We start from the raw sequence: 24736 nt of genomic DNA, 5'->3' as shown, positions 1-24736 counted from the left end.
GCTGCTTGTGAGATGGGCATTCGAAATGAGAAAATAAAAACAATTTAGTTGCTGGTTGGCAATACTCGTTTTATCGTTACGCAATGCGTAAAGCCAGGAGTAACAGAACAGGGCATTGCAAGTTGCAACTAATGATAAGAAATTTTTTGAGGCTAAAAATCAAAATGCTTTGCTCATATATTTACAACTCAATTCAGCATTGTTGCAATTGGGATGAAGTAAATGCAACTGTCCAAATAAAAAGTTTAGGCCTCTGTTAATAATATTTTGGGGCACCATTGAAAAAAGTGCAGGTGTTTTCATAGGACCTAAGGTACAGCAAACTACAAACATAGTAAACATGAACTGATTTAGGTAAATGTATCCTCTCGATCTCCTTCTGCAGTCTCACCTTCCTCCAAGTTGCTGAACTCGAGGAAATGAGTTGGCCTATGGTCCTCATTGTAGTATTCTCTAGGTGTTCCAAGTTTCACCCCGTATTTCATGCTAACTGTATGCTTCACTCCCATGAAATTGTAATTCCATGGACCATTGTCAGGAATCTACAAGCAGAACAAAATAAACATTGTTGTTACCAGTCACTGAACAACAAGACTTGATACGATGTAAAAATTTGACCAGAAGAATATGAAGGATGGGAAGTTAAAGAACAATTGTCAATGAAGATATTCTTACCATATAAAATCCAAGGAACCGATCACTTAGGAGCATCTGCACCTTCTCATAATGAGTTGGAAGGTAACCATGAGGATTGCTTCCAGTGTCTTTGTTAACCCGTCCCCACTCATAACCACTTGGGGTAAGCTTGTATGCTGTTAATGAGCAAGAACCTGGGGTGAAACTGCATGTTAAGATAATGCACTTCTCACCATCCCAATGCTTGTTGTTCTCTAAAATCCGAGCATGGGCTGTGACATCCTGTGATTATAAATGCATGATAAGACAATTAGTTTATAACATTTGATTTGCAATGGACAAACTACAACACTGAAATATTCCATTGAAATTAAACACAAACCTGTGGCGATAATTGAGGAAGTTCATTTGGCTGTGTGTGCATCCATCCCAAAGGCTCCAGATCATTCAAGAAATCATGTTCAGGAAGAGTTGATGGAAGATGAACTTGCTGATGAGTACCCCACTGTGGTGGCATGGCTATGCAGCGAATTTCCTTAACCTGAGGATTGTCAGGAGGGCTTATTCCATACAAGTATCCAGCAATTTGAGTCCGTAGATCCGCTATGCAGATGAACTTCTTTAAAATATTCTTTGGCATGATATAAGTGTACCCAGTTTCCTGCATCATTAATTTTGATCAACGTCAGCAGATAGATAAGCTTAAAGATCAATCATAGATCTCAAATAAGTCAGATATGTACCTTTATGTCCTCTGAGTTCACATATATATGATTGACGCGAAGATAAAGATTTGTAGCTGATATGGCTCTGACACGCCAATCTGTCTTGGACCCAAATGCTGCTTGCTCGTAGGGACTTGTGGTGGTGACAATGAGCTCATCACCATGCACATTGGTAGTCCTAGTTGTCACAGCTGTCAGCTGGCTAGCTTCCTTTGCCTGAAAAGTACAAGTTAGGAAAAAAAATAGCTCAAAGTTAGTAAGATGTTTTTTTATATATAAATAGAACAAAAGTTTAGTAATATAAAGCCTTGTTAAGTTAGCAATCATAAACAAACAGAAGCAAAATAGAATATAACCTGTTTCTCAATCTCTGCTATCTGCTGCCTCTGTTGAGAGGGTGGGGTAATCTCCGCTCCAAGAATAATGTCACGAATCTCAGACTGGGTCAGGGCCGATGTGTTCACATTGTTCTTTTTGGCATAGTCAGAGAGTATGAGATCTCTTAAAGCAACTTCAACCTGCATCATGAAATCATCTTTAGCATACTGCATTGCAATGAAGGATGTATGCCTCTAAAAGTAATTGGCTAATGCATTATGAGTAACAATAATGCCTACCTTCATCCATTGATCATCAGTTAGAGAAGGCCAGATATGATGTGGCTCAGTAACGATTGTCTTGTCAGGTTTCAATAACATCTTAGCCTTCTCATTGTTTACATGAAGTGCACGAAGGATCAGAATGAGTCGGGAGAATGCAGTGTATGATGAGATACTCTTCAACCAGTCATCATAGATGTTGAATAAAACCATTTGTGGCTCCGTAGCCTTCAAAATCAGATCACCAAATTTCTCAATTTTCAAGCAAGCCTGGAATGGTAGTTGCAGCTCACTTCCCTTGATAACTATGTTAGGGAAATCCAGTAAGTGAACCTCCAAAGGATCAAGCATTCCCTTTCGAGTAACAATGATCTGCTTTGGTTGTTCTTCAACAGGCAAAGACCGCACAAGGGCAGCTACTTCTTCAGCAGTTTTCCACTTGGCAAGCTGGCCAAGACGCTTTTGACCTGCCCATACACTTGTGTGAATGACCTGCAAGAGGAAAATGATATCCAGTTGAGATCTTCACAATGAACAAACTAGCTTAGAAAAGAAATGCCATATAAAGAAACAAACCTTTAGGAACAACTGTCCAGTACGCGGATTGAATATAAAGATGGCACCATTAATGGGTTTTGTTGTGAGATTCCCTTCAAATGTCTTATGGATTGTCACACGATACACATTGGTGTCATCAACAAACCAAATGATCTGGTTGCTGAAGATCTCTCCATAGTTTTGGGATGAAAGATATGGCTCAGTAGGCTCAGAAGAATACAACTGCAAACCTTTCCTTATCCGTTCCCTTAAAACATATAAAGCTGGATTTGACTGTATAAGGATAAGAAAAAAATTAGTTCAACCCTTGACATTTATACCTATACTGGTATTTAACAACAAATGTAACTTCAAACATCTGAATAATAAATTATATTAAGTATCTATCCACCTATATTAAATCATCAAACTATGTTACCTTCATGATCTTATTCATTGCCTGGGCAAGCAGTGGCTTTGATCCAGGGAACCAGTTACCAAATGCAGAATGCAAGTTGTAAGCCAGATCAAGCCCAATCATCACCCCTATAAAGACAACATATACTCAAATCAGGCCAGAGAAAATAAAGGCATATAACAAAGTAGGAAGAATAGGGGATGAGAAGCAAAATTACCAGTAGGAGATGGATAAATAGACATGTTATCTGTTGTATAATCCATAAATTTGGCTCGAGTGTAACGCTCAATATCATGTGAGTCATAATCTCCCCACCGGAGCTGTACATCTATCCAATATTTATTGCTTGCTTTTTGATCAAACATGTCCTTGGACTCTGCCACAAGACTAGGCTTTGACATAGGCCATCTATGAGCTGCAAAAAGAAGAATATCTGCACAAGAGCTGTTCATCTTGTAACTCTTCCTCGGATGGATTGTCTCCTTCTGAACAGTTTCAATTTCCAAAGCATCCAACTCCTGATCTAAGACTTGGCAAAGATCCATAACCACACTCTCATGAATTTTTTGCCACAAATGGGCACGGAAGATCTGAATCAAAGATATTTTCAAGGTTGGTATCTTCCCATGCATGAAAATTCCAGTTAGATCTAGTTGCACTTGAAAACCCACGTAAACATTAGCCCGATTGATTGTAGGTGACCACCAAAGGGTAAACCTACGGTTAGGAATCTGATTAAGACCAGATCTCTGAGCATTAGTGAGCTTCTTATACTTCATTGACTCCTCAAAGCCAGAAGCCTTTTCCCAAAACAGACCCTCCCAAGTTGGAAAGCTGTAATTTCAGGAATAAAAGAAAACATAGAATAAGATATGAAAAATCCAAATCATTAATAATCAAGGTAATTGGATAAGTGATCTATGAAATATATAACTAAACAAGTACTTACTATGTTCCTTTAAACAAGGTATGCTCCAGAATCCCCTCAACACCTCCCAGAGCTTGGATGACATCAGTTCGATAGTTATTCAAGTTCCACAATTTGCCATCATGCCTTTGGTGAGTCCACCAGAATGGGTTCTGCTTCAAAACTTGGTACTGCTTAAAGTCTGTACGTACTCTCCATCCTTTGTCATATGCTAAAGTGTGCCTGTCCTTCTGAAACAAAGTATTAATACGCGGTATTCCCCTATCCCAAGAATCCTGTTAATAAATCAGGAAGAATATCATCAGCACACAATTTCCTTGTGACAGATAAATCATATGTTGCAAAAATCTCACTGAACACATAAATGATTAGAAGAACAATCATATGAAAAATTGTAACAGGAGGAAAATGCCAAAGAGAAAATGCCATTAGAAAACAACAATCACAATGGTTAAGAAAATGAAAAAGAAGGAAACTCACTTCCAAATCCTCAAGGGTTAGGCGCCTATTTTGTGCCTGAGCTTCCTGCCTCTTTAGGGCATACTCTGCCCAAACGCGCTGTGAGTCTATGAACTCACTCTCCCATGGCTGTTAAAAATCATTAAGATGATCAAACAATGAAACAAGACTAGAAAAAGAAAAACATGTAAAAAAGTGCAATTGCCTTTACCTGTATGTAACGATAAAGGTTTGGAATCAGCTGGTCCTCTTCATGACTCATTCCACTCCTAAAGTGAGTTACACCAACATCAGTCTGCTGACTGTATCGGAGGTCACTCTGAGGAATCAATATGTGACCCATTGATAACATACCAAGTCCCCCAATTTCTTTAGGTGTGTAAAAAATGACAGGAGGGAATCTGAAAGCATGGTAGTATGTTAAAAAATTATTATGACAGCAAAGAAGAGAGAGAAGAAATGGAGAGAGAGATTGATTAAAAAACAACCATACCTGCTAGGCATTTTTGAATTCAGTCCAATCTTGATACGAGTTTGAATTTTATTTTCACATTTAACAAGCAGATCTAGAAGCTCTTGTGTATGTACAGTTGCTTCACGGAAGTAAGTCATAAGACCTACTCAACAGAGAAAAAAAGATTATAAATTCAATAATAATATCACAGATCAAAAAGTAATAACAAGACCTAATGCTCAAATAAATACCTATTAAGGCAGTATTCCATTTGTTTACTATCTTTGTAAATGTTGTTGACCCAGAAGACATGAGAATCTGCCTAACACGATTCTCAAACACCTTCATGTGCTCATCATCAACCCGTAAGAAAGCTACTGCAGTTCGCTCTTTTGTTTGTTCATTCTGCAAATTCCAAACTCCATCTCTTGTATTGCTAAATGCTTCTTGAGTCATTCTTATTTTAGGAAGTATCCGAACTTCAAAACCACACCTAGACATCGGAAATAAGGATAAGTATCACTCAAACTATTTCTTGAAGGAGTGAAGTCAAGACCAAAATTAAATGCCAAGTTTCGAGGAAGTAACTTAAAGAGACAGAAGTGATACTACTAATTAGGAAACTTTTATATAAACTATGTGGACAACAACGTTCATCATATATAGCTATTTTATCTACACAACAAAACCATATGCAAATACATGATGAAATATAACAAAATACATTCTGCCACTAATGCAAGCACAGAGCATGCATCTTTATGTCAATGAACAAAACTGGTAAGTTGACAGACTTCTAATGTCTAGCATTATAGCTCCATATAAGCAATACACGTATCATGAATTCCTTGTAGTGATAGTTTGACAAAGCTGTCAAATTAACACATTCCTGGGGTAAAAATATAAATTTCATTTATAGACATATTTTAATTAGCAAAAAATTTATAAAAAATAAAAAAGCCTCTGGCCAAATACTAACAATAATTTCAGCACAGAATGCTGCATACAGCTAACAAAAACATTAAATAAAGAGGTACTGAGAAAAACATACATGCTAAAAAGCAGGTTGGGATTATCCTTGCTATAGACAGAGACAAAGCTGTTCTCCCATTCCAAAGTTGTGATGCTTCTAGGCAGACGATTCTTCATGTCCCAAAAGACACTTCTCCCAAGATTAACTGAGAAGAAGAAAGAAGAAAATTAGAGCCTGAATCTCAACTCCCAAAGCTGTTTTGTCCAAAAAAGTCCACATTATTAAGATTTTGACATACCATCATGTTTCATAAGCCTCATTCTTGCATCTCTTGGCCAGCATTTCTTGTTGTTATATCCAACCATGTTTTCGTTGTTTGGATCAGGGTGCTCAGTAAGATATCGCTGAATAAGGTCTCGTGCCTCTTCATGAGTGAATCTGAACAATATATGCACCCTATCGATGTACCTAGAGTACAGACGAATTGGATGCCGGGTTTCAACTTTTGTGTCCCAGTATGTGATGAATTCATTTGGCATCTGGGGTGGACCAGCAATCTCACTAGCACGAGTCAACCCAAGAATCAAGAGATCCAGAACAAGTCCATAATACTGGACAACAAAAGAAGCAAACTGAAGTCCACGAATAAGACCATATGAATTTGTGTGGCTCATATCTTTGTAAGACAACACCACATTATTCTTTGCAGTAACATAATCTGCAATGTTGTGATCCAGAACCAACCGTAGAAGCCTGCAAAATATAGAGAAATATTATAGAAGAATTCCAAAAAGGCCAGTAATGAGATAAGCAAAAGATTTACACAAAAACCTACCTGTTTAACATGGTCAAGTCAATCTTTTCAAAGAACTTTTCAAATTTCGTTTGAAGCATTACCACACACTGCCCCTCACTTGTGTCCCATATCCCTTGCAAATTGTTTATACCTTGACACCATTTGTAAACCAAAAGTGGGGGTGGTTCTGAATCTGCAGGCTTAATCCAATTAGGAAACAGGTGGCGCTTGTCTCCTTCATACCATAGGTATTGATCAAGATAAGCATCTGTAATCTTCTCAAGGGGCTCAATTTCATAGACTGGAATCAAATAGCTGTACAAATCCATGAACTCTATACCAACCTGCAAGAACATATCAATTAAAGTTCAAATTCAGATGTAAAATACAAAGAAGTTCAAAAGCCAAATTAAAGTCCATTTTTAATGACCAACTCACTTCTTTGAAGGCACGCTGAGTAAGCAGGTGGCGCTTGATCCTTGATAAGGCCTCATGAGGATTATCATAAGCTTGTTCAATTAGACCCAATTCTTCTCTTTGGAGTTGGTTTAATCTCACAGCTACACTGTAAGATTCCTTCAACCTCTCCAGTGCAAGGATAAGTAGCTTTGTATCATGCTTGTAAGACAAAGGAGGAAATGGAATGGGAGAGAATTTTCTTGATTCCAACCAATGCACAGTTGTAGTATAAATGGCAACTGCTTCTTCCGGAGTTACATATGGCCCATCTTTCAAATAATTGTGCTGTCGTTCTTGTTCGGCTTTCAGCCAGAGGCGTGTCAATCTGCCTAAGTTTTTCCTGCAAACTGTTTTATCAACAGTTGCACCCCTTCTGATACGTTCACGGTTGTAATGAGCAACATTCGTCCACCAGTCAGCTTTTGACTTGACATATCTAAGGATCATATTCTCAATGGGAACTGGCAAACCCGGAACCTACAGAATAGAACAGTGAGATAACTAACACATGAGCAACAAAATCCTGAAAAAGAAAATAAGTCATTAAGTAAAGGTTTTACCTTCCATGGGATGTTTGCCTTCCAACAGCGCCATGCCTCACTGAGATGCTGCAATATTGTCCTAGCTTTATTTTGCTTAATGCCCTCTGTAATTAATTAGGAACATAATGAAATAAGAAACTGTAAACAACCAAATAAATGTTCTAACAACTAATGACAGATGACAATCACCTGGCATGGCATCAAGAACATCGTGCATGACAGCAGCTCGAAGTTCCAGATCAAAGTGGCTCTCAACACGTTGCTTGGTAACAGTCTTGGCCACTCCTTTTGAATGACGCCCTTCAAACTGACGTGCAAGCAGATTTCCTAACCACCTTTCTAGAAGAGGCACAATGCCACGAAGGAAAAACAGCCACACCCTCCACATTGGAGCCCAAAATCCACATCCAGGTCCTTTCCCCACTGGCCCAGTATTGAAGCGATAGTAAATTAAGTGCTTCAAGTCTTTGCACATCCTAATCTGTCTCATGAGCCGGTACTTGTAACGGTACATCCCAGTCAACTGACCAACATGGGAAAATGTATACTGCAGACCATCAGCCAATTGAAAGGCATCAACATTGCCAAGTCGAAACTGAACATTGGCATCAACTACAAGCTTTGTTAAACGCAGGATCTCACGACAAAGATGAAATGCATTGCCAAAACGTGACTTCTTGCGCTCTTTTGTGGTGAGAGTCTTCACCGGCTTCAAGTTGAAGTTGTAATCCAGGTGAAGGTAGTTCAAATTTTTCCTATGTATCAATAGGTTCAGCATGTTGTACCCTTGCTTGCAAACTTGAAGACCTGCTTCAACCCAATCAAGCTCTGTTGTTTGAAAAAACTTAGTCGCCTGTAGAGACCGGAACAAGTGCTTCTTCTTCTGAGCCTTAGGTGGTCTATGATGCAGCTCATTCAGCACAAAGCATTTCAATAGTTTTTGATAACTAACCCGCACTTTAACAGGATAAGATGGAGGACAGTGCTCTTTGTACCACTCTGACACAAGTGGTATATCTTCAGCACGTCGCATCCGACCAGACCTCATATTAAAAGGGCGTGGAGCAAACAAAAGAGAAATCCCAGCAGCAGTAGTGTCAGTGTAAAGCTGTGTGTCATTCAGAAAAGGTTCCACCCCTTCCGGCAAGACAAAATCATCTTCATCCTCATCATCATAAATTTTCTTCTCACGCCGCTCCTTGTTTGTGGTAGTTATGGGGTGTATCAAAGGATCATAATAGAATGCTGGTAAATCAGGGTCTTCTGTTTTAATGTACATGATCATCGGAGTGTGATACACACAAAGCTTTACTTTCCTGGGCCTATTGTTATAAAGATGAGGGAAAGCAATTCGGTACTCAGTCCTAAGAGGTGACCGGATAATGAGTTTGTTTATGTCATTAAATTCATTCCAGTCCTCATCCCCTTTCTCCATATCACGGTATAGTGGTTCAAATTTCGGACCACCTGCAAGTATGCACAACTAGTTGAGAAAACGCTAAAGCAGCATAAAGACAAATAGCACAGTAAAACAACAGAATATCATCAATTTATCAATGTTAAAGAAAACTGAAATGACAACTACAACCTGCCATAATGGAAGTAATTGGATATTATCATCAAATTAGATTTCCACTCCCATATCTTCTTCCCCACCAAACCCCGCAAAGTTAAAAACAAAGAAAAAAAAGTGATGGAAATGCCAATAAGTAGTATGGTACTAACAAAAGCAAGCAGTACAGAAGTTAAAAAGCTCTTAAAAAACTACTTCCAATGAATAAATTTATAATAATTGAATCTCAATCAACTATAATGGCCCCCCAAGACAGCAACAGCCAACATTTGCAAATTCAAATCATTCATGAACATAGGAAATAGTAAGTTTAGAATATTAAGACAGGAAATTTACCAGGTATGCACATGTTTAATGCTTTAGCTGTGAAGAATGACTCCATGTCAAACAAGTAGAAATAATTACGGTCAATCAAATCAGAAAGCAGCTGTCCAGCAAGCCGGTGCAAAGTTGCCATAATTGGAAGGGAGAGATGCCATCTCCTGTAACTTGGACCATTGATAAGCTTTGTTTTTACAAGAGGCTTATGGTCATAAAACCAAGCATATACAGCAGAATCTTCTTCTTCATCCATCTCCAATTGAATTGGCTCTAGAGGATCGACATCTAACAGATTATCAGCATAGTCTAATGGAGGTTCCTCATCATCAAATGGTGGAAACCGCATTCTCTTGAAATGACGACGATCTCTTTTCTCCCTTCGCATCATGATCCACATTGTACCCCACTGTTGAAATAAAAGATAAGTCAACGAATAACAACAAAGATGTACTACTTTCATGTATAATTCAACTGAGATACAACTTAATTTGGTGTCAGTTTGATGTAAAAGGGGAAAGAAATAAGTATACCTGTGCTAAATAAATTGGTTCAACAACCCATGGTATTTCATTCACAAATGTGATCGCTCCTGTAATATGGTATAAGACCTTCACATCACGAACTTGTTCCCAAGGCATTGGCATATTCTCAAGGAGCTTGTAAACTGCATGTGGAATGAATTTAAGGGCCCCAAGATATACACGTTTGTCATGGCGATATTTTTTTGAGGACATGTCCCCATGGTCTCTGTCAAAAAGACAAGAAAAAAAAAAAACCATCATTACATCATGCGTATCTTGCCAATATAAGATATAACATCTGATGTGTGGGCCAGGAACCATCCTAAAGATTATAGCAACGAGAAAGAGAAAATAATTATACTATCAGAACATTAAACCACAAATTATCAAAAAAAAGGACACTGGTGGTTTTGGAAACTAAACAAAGAGTACCATTCCTTGAATTAAATTAAATATGATGTAAATATCAATAAAGATCGGACTAGAAAGGATAAAATTGCTAAACAGTTTCAACGTCTTGGGGAGAATCAGGCATCAAAGCAAAAAAAAAAAAAAAATCACAAGCCATTGTTCCAGATACACATTACAATTAAACATTCCCTTCACATTCCAGTATATAGGCAGGTACTAACTAAGAACTTCCCACTTCTAAGGAACAAGTTTTGCACTGCTACAACAAAAACAACCACTAAAAGTTTATCAGTTGTTCAACAGAGTGAGGTCCGTTATATGTATCATATTGCACCATAACCATTCCTCCGCAAGCTCAGTCCGCATTTTATAATTTCAAGTTATCATTGGTCTTCCGCTCCTCTTAAAATGTCCTCTGTAAGCTTAGTAAAACAAGTTTTTCTCTAATTTTAACAAATCCTAAGATGATCTTCTTAAAATTATCCTTGCTAAGGAAATGTTGTAATAAAGCTCACCTGATAATCTTCCTGACGTGTTCCGGTGGCATGTCCTCCTTCTGCGTCTCGACAAAACCAAACTTCCTTTTATCTCCATATCTCTTAGAGTTAAGCTGCATCCATTTCCGAGCCTTCTCCTCCAGCTTCGCCTCCACCTCCTGCGGAGTCGTCTGCGGAGCCAGCACTGTGTACGAAGGCTGCGCAGCAGGAGGCGGCGGGATGGTGGATCCCCCAGTTCCCGGTGGCGCAATCTGAGCGCCGTTATTGTTGTTGTTCCACATGGCAACGTTGGCCGAGAAATCTCTACTTCAGCGATACAAAATGAAATTCTAAAGAAACAAATCCAAGATATTAGCCTTTGTTTCTGAAATTAGGGTTTTGGATTTTTTTTTTGGAGGGGGGACTTGGGTTTCTGTTCTTTTCTCCTCTCTCCGTGCAAAGAGAGTGAAAATTTTCGAGTCAGATGAAGGCACTGTTTGATTTTATATTTTCTGTTTTAGTGATAAGCAAATGGCGTTGGCATGTGATGGCTTTTGGGCCATTATCGATTCAATATAAGGGGAACCGCCTTAGGTGATTGGACCTCAAAGGCCCATTTTTTGGGCCAACGGCCCCTCTTTGGGGCTCATGATAGAAGGACTTGTGCACTTAAAATGGGCCAACCTGTCAAGCTTTCTGCTGACGTATGTATTCTTCAAAATTTTGTTTTGAGCCCGTCAGAATTACGCTCGGGTCGTTAAAATTAGGTAAAAAAGGTCAAATTTTGTTTTGAATTAAAATTTAATAATTATTTTTTAATCAATTAAATTTTAAATATTATTTTCAGTAATTGAATCACATTTAGAGAAAAATTTTAATTATTTTTGTATAATTGAAGGTTTAATTGAGTGAAAATATATATTTTTAAAAGTTCAATTAGGTAAAAACAAATATTTAAATTTTTAATTAATTCAAAATAAAAAATTTATGCTGAATTTATTATAATAAAATATTTAAATTTTTATTTGAAATTTTTTTTTTATCTTTTTACCTTAAAATTACTAACAAAACATATGGTCGTAGGATATATATTCATTTTCATCAAGTGTATTTAAAAAAAATAATTAATTTAATTTAATAAACCATGCATGTGTATATGAAATAATAATATTTTCATATCTCAATCATGCATAAAAAAGATTGTTAAATTTTTTTTTCTTCTTAAATATGAACCCTAAAATTCCTTTAGCAAATGTTCATAGCATGTGCATGATTTCTTTTGATGTCTTTCACTTTTAAGCTTTTATAAATTTTAGGACAAGAAATTTGATTATAAATGCATTTGGGTCTCAACTATTGCATTCGACTCTTAATCAATATTATAAAATATATATATTTCTAAATAACTTTGCTTTAAAAAAAAAATAGTCCATTCCTTGCCTCTTCCTCTTTCTTTCTCTTCGTCTTTTTTTGTCATTGATCTCTCAAGACAACATGGATTTGGAGTTTTCATTCGGTACAAAGTCTAACTCAATTATCAAACCAATCTACACCACTCAAAAAAGCAAACGCACCAATGTCTTAAAAACGTGAAGTGTTGAAACACATATGCCCATTACATGATAAATCAAAGGTTAATTTGATTGTATCCTTGGGAAGAATATGTTTTTCCATCAAATTAATTTCCCACCATTTTTATTGGTTTTTCCTCGAAAAAGAAAATTGCAATAGGTCATATAAACACCAAAAAATTATATTAATGAATTTTTTAATTTTACAAAGGAGATTGATATATTTATTTTTTAGATTAATTTTTTTAATTTTTTAATATATTCTAAAAGGAGCATGTGTGGAACTGCTAATTTCCTAAAATCTTAAAAAAAAAAAACAGTTTATTATTAAAAAATGTTTTAAGAAAAAAAGTCCGAAAATATTTTCAATTTTGTTTTGTCGATCCATGTTTCGGCCCAAGGGCAGAAATTTGGTCCAAGAGGAAGATAATTAAAAAAAAAATAATCTGAAATATGAAGTGTTACCGTTACCTCAACACGTCTTTCTCTGAAGGCACCATGTAGCATACGTGGCGTAAGTAGGTTTTATCTTCCAAAGATTCGGATGACGTGGAAAGGAGATGATTCTAGCAGCACCAAATATTCCATGTCTCTAGCAGTGAGTGACCAAACTCGCCTCAGGCTCCTCTTTAGCTCTTCTTCTTCTTCCTGTTTTTCTCGCCGTCCAAAAATCAAATTTGTCGAATTGTTGCTACAATTTCATATTTCAGCGTAAACTTTTGAAGTTCGTGTTTGCTAGCGAGCCCAAACTGCCCTTTCTCTTTCTCTTCCTGCTGGTGAGTTTTCTTTCCTTTGTTTGTATCCTGAGAAACTGTAGGAAAAACTCTTTTTTTTCTTTTTGGTTTCCAATTTTGAAATTTTCATTGCCAGGACATGAAAATGAGACAGAGAATTTATTTTTTCGAAATGGGTTATTACCAAAATGAATTCCTTTTTGTGTTCTGCAAGTGTTTTTGATCATATGCTTCATTCATCTGAACTGTTTTCGGTATAGGCTTGATTGGATATATGAGTTATTTTGTTGTTAATTTTCTTTTGATTTTGCAGGAAATAGTTGCTTTTGTTATTTGTAACATTAAAAACTGGAATTTTATTTTTCTTTTTTTGGTTAATATGCTTAATTTGTTGAATTGGTATTACTTTGAGAGTTAAAATAAGAAAGGAATTGTTAAATAAAAAGAAAATATTGTTGGTTTTCTTTTCTATCAAAGTGGTTTGATTGATTCCTAAATCAATCAGCTGCCTTTGACTTTGCTGGTACTAACTTCTAGTTTTAGCTTGAGGAATCATAATCTTAAAGAAATGATTATGAAGAAGAGGGGCGGTTTGTTTGGTTTTTACTGATAGTGAATCTTCAGGCTTTTTATTATTATTATCAAATTGGATAGAATAGGTTTAAGCTTCTAAAATGTATGGTAATGGGCATTAAGTTTTAAGCATTTGGTAAAGCATTAGTTCTTCATGTTTATTGTATTCTAGATGGGTCAGGGAGGAAAAATGCATCATATATTAGTGTTTTCATTGTGTATTTATTATTCAGGTTCATATTTAAAATATCTTACTTTTCTTATACCATATTTGTAGGAAGAATGCCTCAAAAGATTAAAGCAAAGCAGGTCTCTTCCTTTGAGTATGAGCTTTTTGAAGGAGATCCTGACCACCTTCGGACTGTTGTGGCTACACCTACTCAGACTAGACCATGGATTAATCCTGCCTCTTTGAAACTTAAGCATAGGATAGGGCGGGGCCCTTTTGGTGATGTTTGGCTGGCTACTCATCATCAGTCAGGAGATGATTTTGATGAGTATCATGAAGTTGCTGTTAAGATGTTGCACCCATTGAAGGAGGAGCATATGCAAAAGTTTCTTGATAAGTTTGAAGAGATATTCTTGAAGTGTCGAGAGCTCCAAGGTGTTTGCTGGTTGCATGGTGTCTCTATTATAAATGGAAAGGTGACTCTCAGCATTAATTTTTCTGTATCCTTATAGTGACTCACATGTGTGTGTGTGTATGTGTGTATATATATATATATATATATGTATGTATGTATGTATGTATCTTGCTAATATAATATCTAGTTTGTCCATTGTCTTTGGTGGCCTCATGACTCAATCACAAAATTGATGTTAGATATAGATTTTCCTAAAGGTTTCGAACTAAATGACATGGTCGGATCCCATCTTTCACACATCTCCCTGAGAGTCTGAGGTGTTAACTTTCTAGTAAAGTGGCTGACTTGATTTTTCACGTCAGCTTGCTGCAGATGGTGAAATTTCCATGTAAATGGCTAGCATTCTGATCATACAATGAGTTTTTTCATATGATTTTGCAGATCTGCATTGCTATGAAGTTTTACGAAGGATCTGTGGGTGATCAAATGGCTCGATCAAAAGGAGGCAAGCTCTCATTGCCTGATATCTTAAGGTGATATATTTTTATATATTTCTTCTTTGTGAAGTACATAGTGGTTTTAGTTGAACTTGGGACATCCTTAGAAGTGGCTAATATTTATAGGTATGGGATCCAGTTAGCAAGAGGTCTCATCGAGTTACACTCAATAGGGTTGTTAGTGCTCAACCTGAAGCCTACCAACTTCCTTCTAAATGAACACGATCAATTAGTTCTGGGGGATTTTGGGATCCCATATCTACTTCTTGGGATTCCGTTGGCTGACTCTGATATGGCACTTAAGCTTGGTACTTCTAACTACATGGCTCCAGAGCAGTGGGAACCTGAAGTAAGAGGCCCTTTATCCTTGGAGACTGACATTTGGGGATTTGGGTGTAGTGTGGTGGAGATGTTGACTGGTGTTCCACCGTGGTTTGGAAAATCAATTGAAGAAATATATTATTCGGTTGTGATTAAGAAAGAAAAACCATGTTATCCAAGTGGCTTGCCTCTCGCTGTTGAGAATGTTATCAATGGTTGCTTTCAGTATGATCTCAGAAACCGACCGTTAGTTTCAGATATTTTACTTGCCTTTGAAAGGTATTGGCTTTTGCCTTGTTTCCACCTTGGTTTTTTATTCCGGAAACAATTTTGTTGTGAGTAGTTGATTATACTTTCATGATGATAAGATCTTTAATGATTAATATGTTACTTCCTTCCTCAACTTTGGGTGGTAGTTAACTTGATCTTCATGAAGTTGTAGGAATAGAAGAAGAAACACCTCACACATGTTGCAATTTCTTTAGAGGGGTTAATGTTGAATAATCTTGTTGTTTATCAAGTTCTTGCTAGTGATCTCCGTAGAATTACAGAAATTACAGAAGTAAAAAAGAAAACACCTCTTTTGTTTCATTTCATTAGGTACTTGTTGCAATTTCTTTGGAATTTTTTATGTTGAATAGTTTTGTTGTTCATTAATTTCTTGCTAGTGTTAGCACATAGAACCATAGCCCCGTGAACCATCATGGTTGTGGGAAAGGATTGGCAAATTACCTCCCCCTCTTCCCTCTTCCAATCTCACTTACATCGCTGATCTTCAATTCTGTCCTGCTTCTTGCTTGGCAAGTAGAGGTTTGAAATTCATGATCTAAGAAATTGTAGCTTCACCATTTGTCATGTTTTCTGCATTTAAAAGAGCAATAAAATTGTGTAAGTATTCCCATAAAAGTTTTGCTAATTGTTGTCTTTCCTACTACTTGGTTTGTGAGTGTCCCAAATTGAAAAGCATATGTATGTTTTACGCATGAATCTAAATATTTTCCTAAACTTCTCAGCTAGTGTTATATATGCCTACTAGGTTGAGCTGAATTGCATTCATTTCTTGTTGGACTTGTGATTAACATAAATTTTTTGTGGTATGAATTAATAATTCTAATCACTCTGTATAGTTGTTATATGATTATAGCTGTTAAATGGTTTACATGCAGTCACAGTATGGACATTAGTACCAAACTAACAGTCTTGCTGTTACTTTGCCAGAATTTTTGTTACAATATTTAGTTATTGCAGTTGAAAATAAAGATGCTTGGTAAATCTGCTCTGAAAATGCTACAAGAGCTTGGAACAATGCCACCACAGTGTGTTTCTATGCTTCTAAGTCAAACGAAACCAGGATCTAATTTTTTTGTAATCCCTTTCCTTTTCCTCTTTTTCTCTGTTTGGCTTGCACTCTTATAAATTGGTGACTTATACTTGCAGCTCACTGAATGCTGTTCACAGTGAGGGAGGATGGATTGGCCTTGGAAGCCTACCAATCAAAGAAAAAGCAATTGTCAGTGGTTACACCACATGGTATCTCTCAAAGGATCACCTTCAAGTGGGTGACATGGTTCGCTCAAGGAGACCTCTAAATGCTCGCAGACCTCAAACCTTGGATGTTCGAGAAGGAACTGTTGTTGGTTTAGATGGCGATGCTGATAAGAATGGCTTTGTTCTGGTGAAAATTCCTGGAATGCATAACCCTTTGAGAGTACAGGAGTCAACACTTGAGAGGGTCACATCCGGTTTAGCAGTGGGGGACTGGGTGCGCTTGAAAAAGGAAAACCAGAGTCATTCCCCAGTGGGAATACTACATTTAGTGCAGCGTGATGGAACTGTCGAAGTTGGATTTTTGGGATTAGAGACACTGTGGATGGGAAAGTCTTCTCAGCTTCAAATGGTTAAAGCTTATTATGTGGGGCAGTTTGTGAGGCTTAAGGCAACTGTGTTTACTTCTCGGTTTGAATGGCCACGGAAGAGGGGAGGAACATGGGCCACTGGGAGAGTTTCAGAGGTGCTTCCAAATGGGTGTCTTGTTGTAGAGTTTCCAGGTAGATTTGTTCTTGGAAATGAACCCAACAGATTTTTAGCAGACCCTGCTGAAGTGGAATCTGTGTCTTTTGATACATGTCCTGGTGTGGTGGAGAAATATCAACATGTTGAGGATTTTCACTGGGCTGTGAGGCCACTAGCAATTGCCCTTGGTCTATTTACAGCTATGAGGTTCACTCTATCTGTTGGATGCAGTGTAAGGGCAAGACTAAAGAAAGGCCGGCAAAATAGCCAGGATGGTCCTGCTGGCAGTAAATCAGGTTGGAGGCAGAAAATCTTCAGAGATGGAGTTATCACTGCTGGTTCCACGAGGTAATCCTACCATTAGGTGAGTTTGCTGGAATCTATAGCCAGGAGATAAAGGTTAAAACCAGGAAACAACTTTTCAGACTGTGATGGCTTCAACTTATACACTATTAGTAAGTAACGTTGACGAAGCAAAGCATTATGCATAAATAAAGCTGTCAATGACTAGAAGACATTAGTGTAAATATATGTACAGAATATGTTTAAAATTGGCTTAATATTTATTCCTTCTCATATGAGCTTGATATTGACCATTCTGGTGTGATAAGCAGAATATTAACGTTTATTTGTACTTGGATCACATAAACTCAAATAAGACTCTTTTTTTCCTTATATATACTTACTATCTACATTTCCTGTCGATTTGTTATGTTTCTTACGGAAATCTTCACAGTATTTTTCATAGTACTTTCGTTTACAAAGTGGACTTATTTCAGTCAGTAGTAGAAATACTTCCCTCTCGTCTTCTGCTTGTTTCATGATAATGAGGGGAGCGTTTGAGTATAGAGGGTGAGAACATGTTACAGGGTTTGCATTTGGTTGCAAAACTCACCGTTATCTGTTGCTTCAAGTTTATAACTTGTTTCGAAGTGCTCCAATTTGCAAAATTGCATACCCTTTTATGTCTTCACCTGTTGATTGACCAAGAAAGAAAACCCCATCACTCTTTTCATAAGAAAATGTTTCAGGACTTTGCATCACCAACCATTGACGACTACTAAAATTTAAATTGGTTTTTTTTTTTTTTTGTTGGCATTTGAGACTGTTAGGATTTAAATTTCAATTTAAGAGTTCAGCGCTTTATCAACAAGATATGCGCAGTTGTGCAGTTGTGGTTTACTTGTCTTTAATCCAGCTAATTGGCAATAGCATGCATGATCTTTGAGCTGCTATAGTTGGTGTTATAACTAAATCGGAGGTCTGTTTTCTGTTCCTATGGTTGACTCATGGTTGGCGTGGCCAGCTTCGCAAGCCTGTGATCGACTAATCTGCTCTTAAGATAGTGAACCGAAATAATTGGCCAATTCCCGACAAGAACATCATGATTTTACATATATTTGCTTCAACAAGAAATCAAAGTAAAATGCATTCCGAGGTAAGTTTCTGTCACATAATAATATTTTATAGAGATCATGATGCACAAAATAGCAATTGCATACATAAAAACCTCTAACAAAAAGAGAGATGATGATGCAGAAAATAGCAATTGCATGCAGAAAAACCTCTAACAAAGCAGGAAAACTGGATTTTAGTAGAATTCTAGCATGATCTTGGATAAGTCATTTATTGCTTTTTTTTTTTTTTTACAAAGTGCGGTCTGTGCATATGCTAAGATTTGAACTATCTAAATCTTACCTCTCGAGAGTTATTGTATGAACCAATTTAGCTAAATTTCAAGTTTTATTGCTAGTTTTGACTACAATGGATCCTTGAGGGAAATCCTATACATAGAGCAATATGCAAGATACATGCATTCCTTGACTGCTGAAAGTGACAGGATTTAGTAGGAATTGGTACTGTTAACAACTTTCAGAAATGACTTTATTAGAAGATTTTATGCAATCTCGTATAATACCTGACCACAAAAACAAGCTATTGTTATATAATGGATTCCGATGTACGGATCAATCTATCAGTAACCTCATCTATAGCTGGGAGTTGGGAGGATTTAGTTCTACAGTCAAACAGGGGCAATTCACAACTCATTAGCATCATTGATAGAGAAATCAGCCTTAAATTTTTTATATCCCAATTTTCAAATTGAGTTACAGATGGATTCCGAAGTACGGATCAATCTGTCAGTAACCTCATCTATAGCTGGGAGTTGGGAGGATTTAGTTCCTACAGTCAAACCGGGCAATTCACAACTCATTAGCATCATTGATAGAGAAATCAGCCTTAAAATTTTGATATCCCAAATTTCAAATTGAGTTATAGATTTGCCCAAATCTGCATTTTGTAGAATGCTCAACAAAAAGGAATCAAATCTTGGAACTTTCCACATAGAATCACCATTCAGAGCCTAACATTTTGAGAAAAGCAATTGGAAATCAGTATGTTCCTTTATTTCCACATTTATCTTCTCTAACTCGTGAACAATGCAAGCTGTCAGAATCAGCAGTCAAATATGTGTTTCGAAAGGTTAAATCATGGGCCAAATCATCCCTCAACTTTTGACCTTTTAAAGATTGAAACCCCCTTTTGTCAATTTGAAACTTCACAAAAGATTTTGTTAAACAAACCAAAGAGCCACTAGAAAACCACGGGAACCAAGAGAAACATGAAAAGTCCTAAAGAAAATCTTAATAAGATACATTGTGCTTCCTTTGCTTCTAAAATACAAATATATAGAGGAAGAATAGAAAGGTTTGCTAAAGCAACAAATCTTTTCTATGTCTTAGGTGGAAATAATTCATTTGAAAACTCAATTTATTACAATAAAATAATAGAGCATGAATGATTATTTAATTTTAATTCAAATATTTTTTTTTATATTTCAACTTAAATTTATTTCAGTGTGATTGAATATTCAATATGAGGTTGATTTCAATATAAATTACGTCCAAAATTTGCCAATGAAAATTATCAGAAGTGGTAAGGAATGAATGATAGTGCATCAACATTTAGGTTTAAATTTTCTCACAATTTTTCATTAATAAACGATTTATAAATCTAAAAAATTCACAAGTGAAAATTTAATAGATTTATAAATCTCAATTAGACGGCTTGTCAAGACCTTGAAAATGAGATAATTTTCTCTGTTCCTAAATTTTCCCAAAAAAAAAAAAAAGTCCAAAATTTTGAAACATGGCCAAATGGCCAATAATTTTAGCAGAGAGCAAACCTACTTCACAGCTTAGATAGTGCTCTCCTCTTTGCCAAGAGGGAATAAAAGCAATTTGTTCATTTGGTGCATGAAGTTGCTGAAAGTGGGATGATAAGCTAAATCATGGCGTACTGATCTAGATTTAGATATCTAGAAAGAGGCCCACCCATTACTTTGGAGTTTTCAACTTTTTCAGCTTGAGCATGAATATGATGATTCTGAAATTTTTCTCAAGTGGAATGAGGATGCCTACTACTTACTATAGAAAGTGACAACCAATCTGTTTCAACCCTTTTCTTTTTTATTGATAAATATTATTAGTTGAAGCAGCATCTTTGATTTTATCAAATATCTCAAATAGACACCTAAAACAAGAAAATATAGAAACCTTTTCTCCTTTATTTTATTGGTAAGTTAAAAAGATAAGAGAAACTTATGCAGGAAAATAGACAAAACACACACTAATCTTATATGCTCTTCTATTTCATCTTCAAAAGGATTAAAAAAAAAAAAGAAAAGAAAAGAATCTATAACAACCAAACTAGAGACATCCTGACCTCTTTTAACCTCTTGGGTGCTATCATCTGCAACTTTTCCCTACAAATAAATAGTGTTATGTCCCTGCCATAGCCAATAGGTCACATGTACCTATTACTCTCAGTGCAAATTCTTTTTTTTTTTTTTGACAGAATAAGAGTTTATGGTAAGAAAAAACTTCCCTAAGATCATAATAACTCGTAAATTTTTTAAGAAAATTATATTAAATTTATAAATAGTTTATAAAAAATTGTTGGTAGTAAAATTTAAATTAAATTTTATAATTAAAGTATTCGAATTTTATTGATTGTTTTTGTACAATTTCACTTGAAAAGCATGCACTACTCTTTTGGTAAACATTTCAGTCGAATTTTTTTGACAAAAAGTTTCTCAATTCACACGCTAACTTGTCTTAGCTACGCAAGTAATTGCATGTAAACAAGATCTGCCCAGTGCTGTACTGCATAGATTTGTTGTCCCCATTTTGTCTTGTGAAGAGAAGCTAGAAAAGATTCTAGAACAGAAATTTTTCATGAGGATGTTTTGAAACACATTAAACCGATTAACAAGTGGCCAAAACAAGACCATTTGATATTGGCAGTGAGTTTGGCAAATTAAAGGTTCTTACATTGAATGTCAATGTGACAATCAGACCTTGTTTGAATGAATAAGGGGCATCTCCATTTTTAAATTATTCAATAATGTCCTGTAATTAGTAAGGTGACAATGTTCAACAATAGTAACTCAATCTCATCTTGATATTAATATTTCAAATACTTTGATGACGTATAATATTTTAGATAAATTATTATTGTTGAAACAAAAGAAATTCACTTGATGGTCATTTAAAAGGAATACAAATGAACTTTAGTTATCTTAATTAGGCATGACAAGATACTCTTACTCATTTATGGGTAAACTAGAAGTATTTAAATGAGCTTATAATTAGATTGATCTATTTGGTCCGACAGAAGGTTCTATAATAAAGTTATTTTAAATACGTTGCAAAAAATAAATTAAAAATAGAGTTCGATAAATTTTATACAAAAATGTTGTAGTAAAATATTAAAAATTATTTTATATCATTTTTGTGTATTTTTAGATAAAAATAAAATACTCGATTTTATTAAATTAATAAAAATTTTTATATGAAATAAATAAATAAAATAAAAAGATATTTTCATTTAAAAATAAAAAATAAAAAATAGACCAAATAAAAAATATTAATGGGAAATAATATGATATAAATCTAATTTATGAATTATATTGCAGGATAAGATGAAAATATAAAAAAAGGTAGCCGATCCTAATTAATATTTCAATATTAAAATGAAAAAAAAAAAGCCATTAGATATCATAAAAGAATCTTTTGCAACATAAGGTCATTTTCAATTAATCTTGTTAAAGAAAAGTAACATTATAACCATTATACATCTATGATAACGAATTGAAATTGAAGGGTGCTAAGTGCAATAAAGAATAAAAAAAAAATCTTATTTTTTAAGCCTAGGTATAAGTGTAAATTTTTTTTTTAAGATGGATTAATGAATCATTTATTATATATAAGTAATTATTACAATCTTACCAACCACATAGAATAGACAAGTTGTTAATCAAAAATATCAACAAGTCCCTTCTTTGTCTTGCAAATAAACTGACCATTGCAATGACATTCAAACTAATACAACTTTTTATTCTGACAAATCTTTATCATTAGAAGTAGCAAGATACATGTGGATGATTAATAATATAAAGGCAATTAACCTAACAATCAGCTTGTCTTGGATTTAAAATTTTTAACTCAATTTTAATATATTAAATTATTAATAAAAATATTTTTATTTAAAATTTAATTTAAAAATATATTAAAATTTTAATTAAATTTAATTCGATCCAAAATTCATGTCCACGACTATTATACATGAATGGAATAAGCAAGGGAATGAATTTGATGGACTAAAAAAAAAAAAAAAGCATTGAAACTAACTGTTCAAGTTGCTCTGTTTTCACCATATCCTATCAACCTATCACAAACACCTTTTATTATTGAAAACTTAGACTAGACTTTTGTGCAAGTTGTGAACCTAAGATTAGAGTTTTTAGATTCCATCCAATCATTGTGGATCCCATAAAAGGTTTTTTAAAAGAAGATTAGATCAAAAAAAGTGGTAAATGTAACCCCAAATATGAGATGAGTTGATATTGATTATAACATGTTCATCGACCTTATATTTAGGTAATTTCAATTAATTAGGGGGCAAAATCTTGCATGATCTTTCTCAAAATATTTGATCAGATGGTGGAGATTCTAGTTTAAAATGTTTCAATTAAGTCGGAACCATTCAATGAAATTTTGGGTTTTTTTCTTTTTTTTTTTTCTGTGAATAAAGCCTAGAGAGATGTCAGATGTTGCGAGGGGGGGGGGGGCCTAGGGGCACACCCAAAACCAAAATATAATCGGATGATGATGGTGATGATGATCATGCTTGACAGTACGCACGCGTGCACATGAACAGTGCTCTTGTTTAGTTACTTTTTTATTTTATGGGTCCTCCATCCTCCCAATTATTTGGCTTTTAAGATATGCTGTTTTCTTCTTTGCTCATGTAGACAAAAGTGCTTCCTTTTACAACTTTTTTATTCCTTTCTCTTTTATATTTATATATAAATGATCAATTTTCAAGCAAATTATGAATCTCTGAATGCGAAATTATATATCCTTTTTAGTAAATTTATAGGAAAATGTTTATTTAAAATTGTATACATGATAAAATAAACTTTTTAAGCTCCATCAACACAATTATAGAGTTACCACATAATCTATTAAAGTATATTTAAAAATTAATGCAATGAAAAATAATAAAAAATTCAATCTTAAAATTTTTAAGAAGAAATATTAAATTTAAAATATTTTTTAGTTTTTCCCTTAAAGTATATTGGCTCTTAAGATACTCAACTATCTAAAATTATTTATATATTACGACATTAACAAATTAGGGCATCTTTTTATAAAAAATTTTTAAATGAAGTTTGTGAAATTTTGTCTTAAAAATAATTAAATTAAAATTAAAATTAAAATTAAAAATGATAAATAAAAAATTCCTATTATATAGCCAAGTATTGTATAAATTTTAAAAAATTAAGAAAAAAAAACTTTGATGTGTTATTTAGATAGATATTTTTACTAAAAAGTTTGACAAAATTTTTACCATTAAATAAAATATTAATCAAATTTTTATTATAAAATTTATTAAAATTTTCATTTAAATTTATCAATTTTAAGTTTTTATTTCAAACAAAATTTAGTGTGATTACTTTTAATAAAAAAATTCACAAATTTTATTTTAAAAACTTAATCTAAATCTTGTTATTTAGGCAACTATCAAACAATTATGCAACTATTAAATTAATTAAACATTTTCCCTTTCTATTAATTTAAGTAAAAGGTTTAAGTCAAAAGCTAAATTTTCAAAAAGTTCTTGCAATCCAAAGAACTGGTAGTCCTGTTAACGGTGGAGCTATGCCAACTAAAACTCAACTCGAGCTAAATCTGGCATTGAACAAAGTTTTTGAGGCTCGGATTCGGGTTGAGGCATTATTTAAAGAAGATAGAATATTTTTATTTAATTTTAATTTTTAAATATATTTAAAAAAAATATTAAAACCTAAAGACATGGCATATTTTTTAAAATGTGTCAACAAACGACAAATTACTAAATATGTTAAGCTTTAATAAGTTTTTCGGGTGATTTTTTAGGTAACGTTGACAAATTTAAAAAAAAGAAGTTAAACTTTAATAAGCTTTTTTTTTTTTTTTAAACTTATCCTTTACATAATTTTAACAAAAATTACCAAAAGGGTTATAATTCCTCTTAACTATTTATTTCAACTTTTTATATAATTTTCAAA

At 34.6% G+C, this 24736-nt stretch overlaps 2 protein-coding genes across 2 annotated transcripts; one reads left to right on the top strand and one right to left on the bottom strand.

Moving 5' to 3' along the window:
* Window positions 1-229: 229 nt before the first annotated feature.
* Window positions 230-11305, bottom strand: LOC111274432 (pre-mRNA-processing-splicing factor 8A-like). The gene is made up of 23 exons (XM_022859077.2): window positions 10868-11305; window positions 9951-10167; window positions 9436-9826; window positions 7716-8993; window positions 7545-7630; window positions 6964-7461; window positions 6565-6869; window positions 6028-6482; window positions 5808-5934; window positions 5008-5249; window positions 4796-4919; window positions 4514-4703; window positions 4324-4431; window positions 3865-4118; window positions 3133-3749; window positions 2937-3043; window positions 2537-2791; window positions 1979-2452; window positions 1718-1879; window positions 1380-1577; window positions 1019-1297; window positions 676-918; window positions 230-542 (listed from the first exon to the last, which is right to left on the bottom strand). The coding sequence occupies exons 1-23, from the start codon at window positions 11128-11130 to the stop codon at window positions 351-353; spliced, it is 7065 nt and encodes a 2354-aa protein (XP_022714812.2). The 5' UTR covers window positions 11131-11305; the 3' UTR covers window positions 230-350.
* A 1753-nt stretch (window positions 11306-13058) lies between these two features.
* On the top strand, window positions 13059-17826 carry LOC111274431 (protein KINASE OF THE OUTER CHLOROPLAST MEMBRANE 1-like). The gene is made up of 5 exons (XM_022859075.2): window positions 13059-13175; window positions 13984-14351; window positions 14732-14823; window positions 14914-15387; window positions 16546-17826. The coding sequence occupies exons 2-5, from the start codon at window positions 13989-13991 to the stop codon at window positions 17471-17473; spliced, it is 1857 nt and encodes a 618-aa protein (XP_022714810.2). The 5' UTR covers window positions 13059-13175; window positions 13984-13988; the 3' UTR covers window positions 17474-17826.
* Window positions 17827-24736: the final 6910 nt, after the last annotated feature.

This window comes from Durio zibethinus, chromosome 26 (assembly GCF_047325235.1).
Source record: "Durio zibethinus cultivar Kanyao isolate XHJ-2024 chromosome 26, ASM4732523v1, whole genome shotgun sequence".
Classification (NCBI taxonomy): Eukaryota; Viridiplantae; Streptophyta; class Magnoliopsida; order Malvales; family Malvaceae; genus Durio; species Durio zibethinus.
The sequence above is the reverse complement of the archived record's forward strand: the minus strand, read 5'-3'. Positions and strand labels throughout refer to the sequence as shown.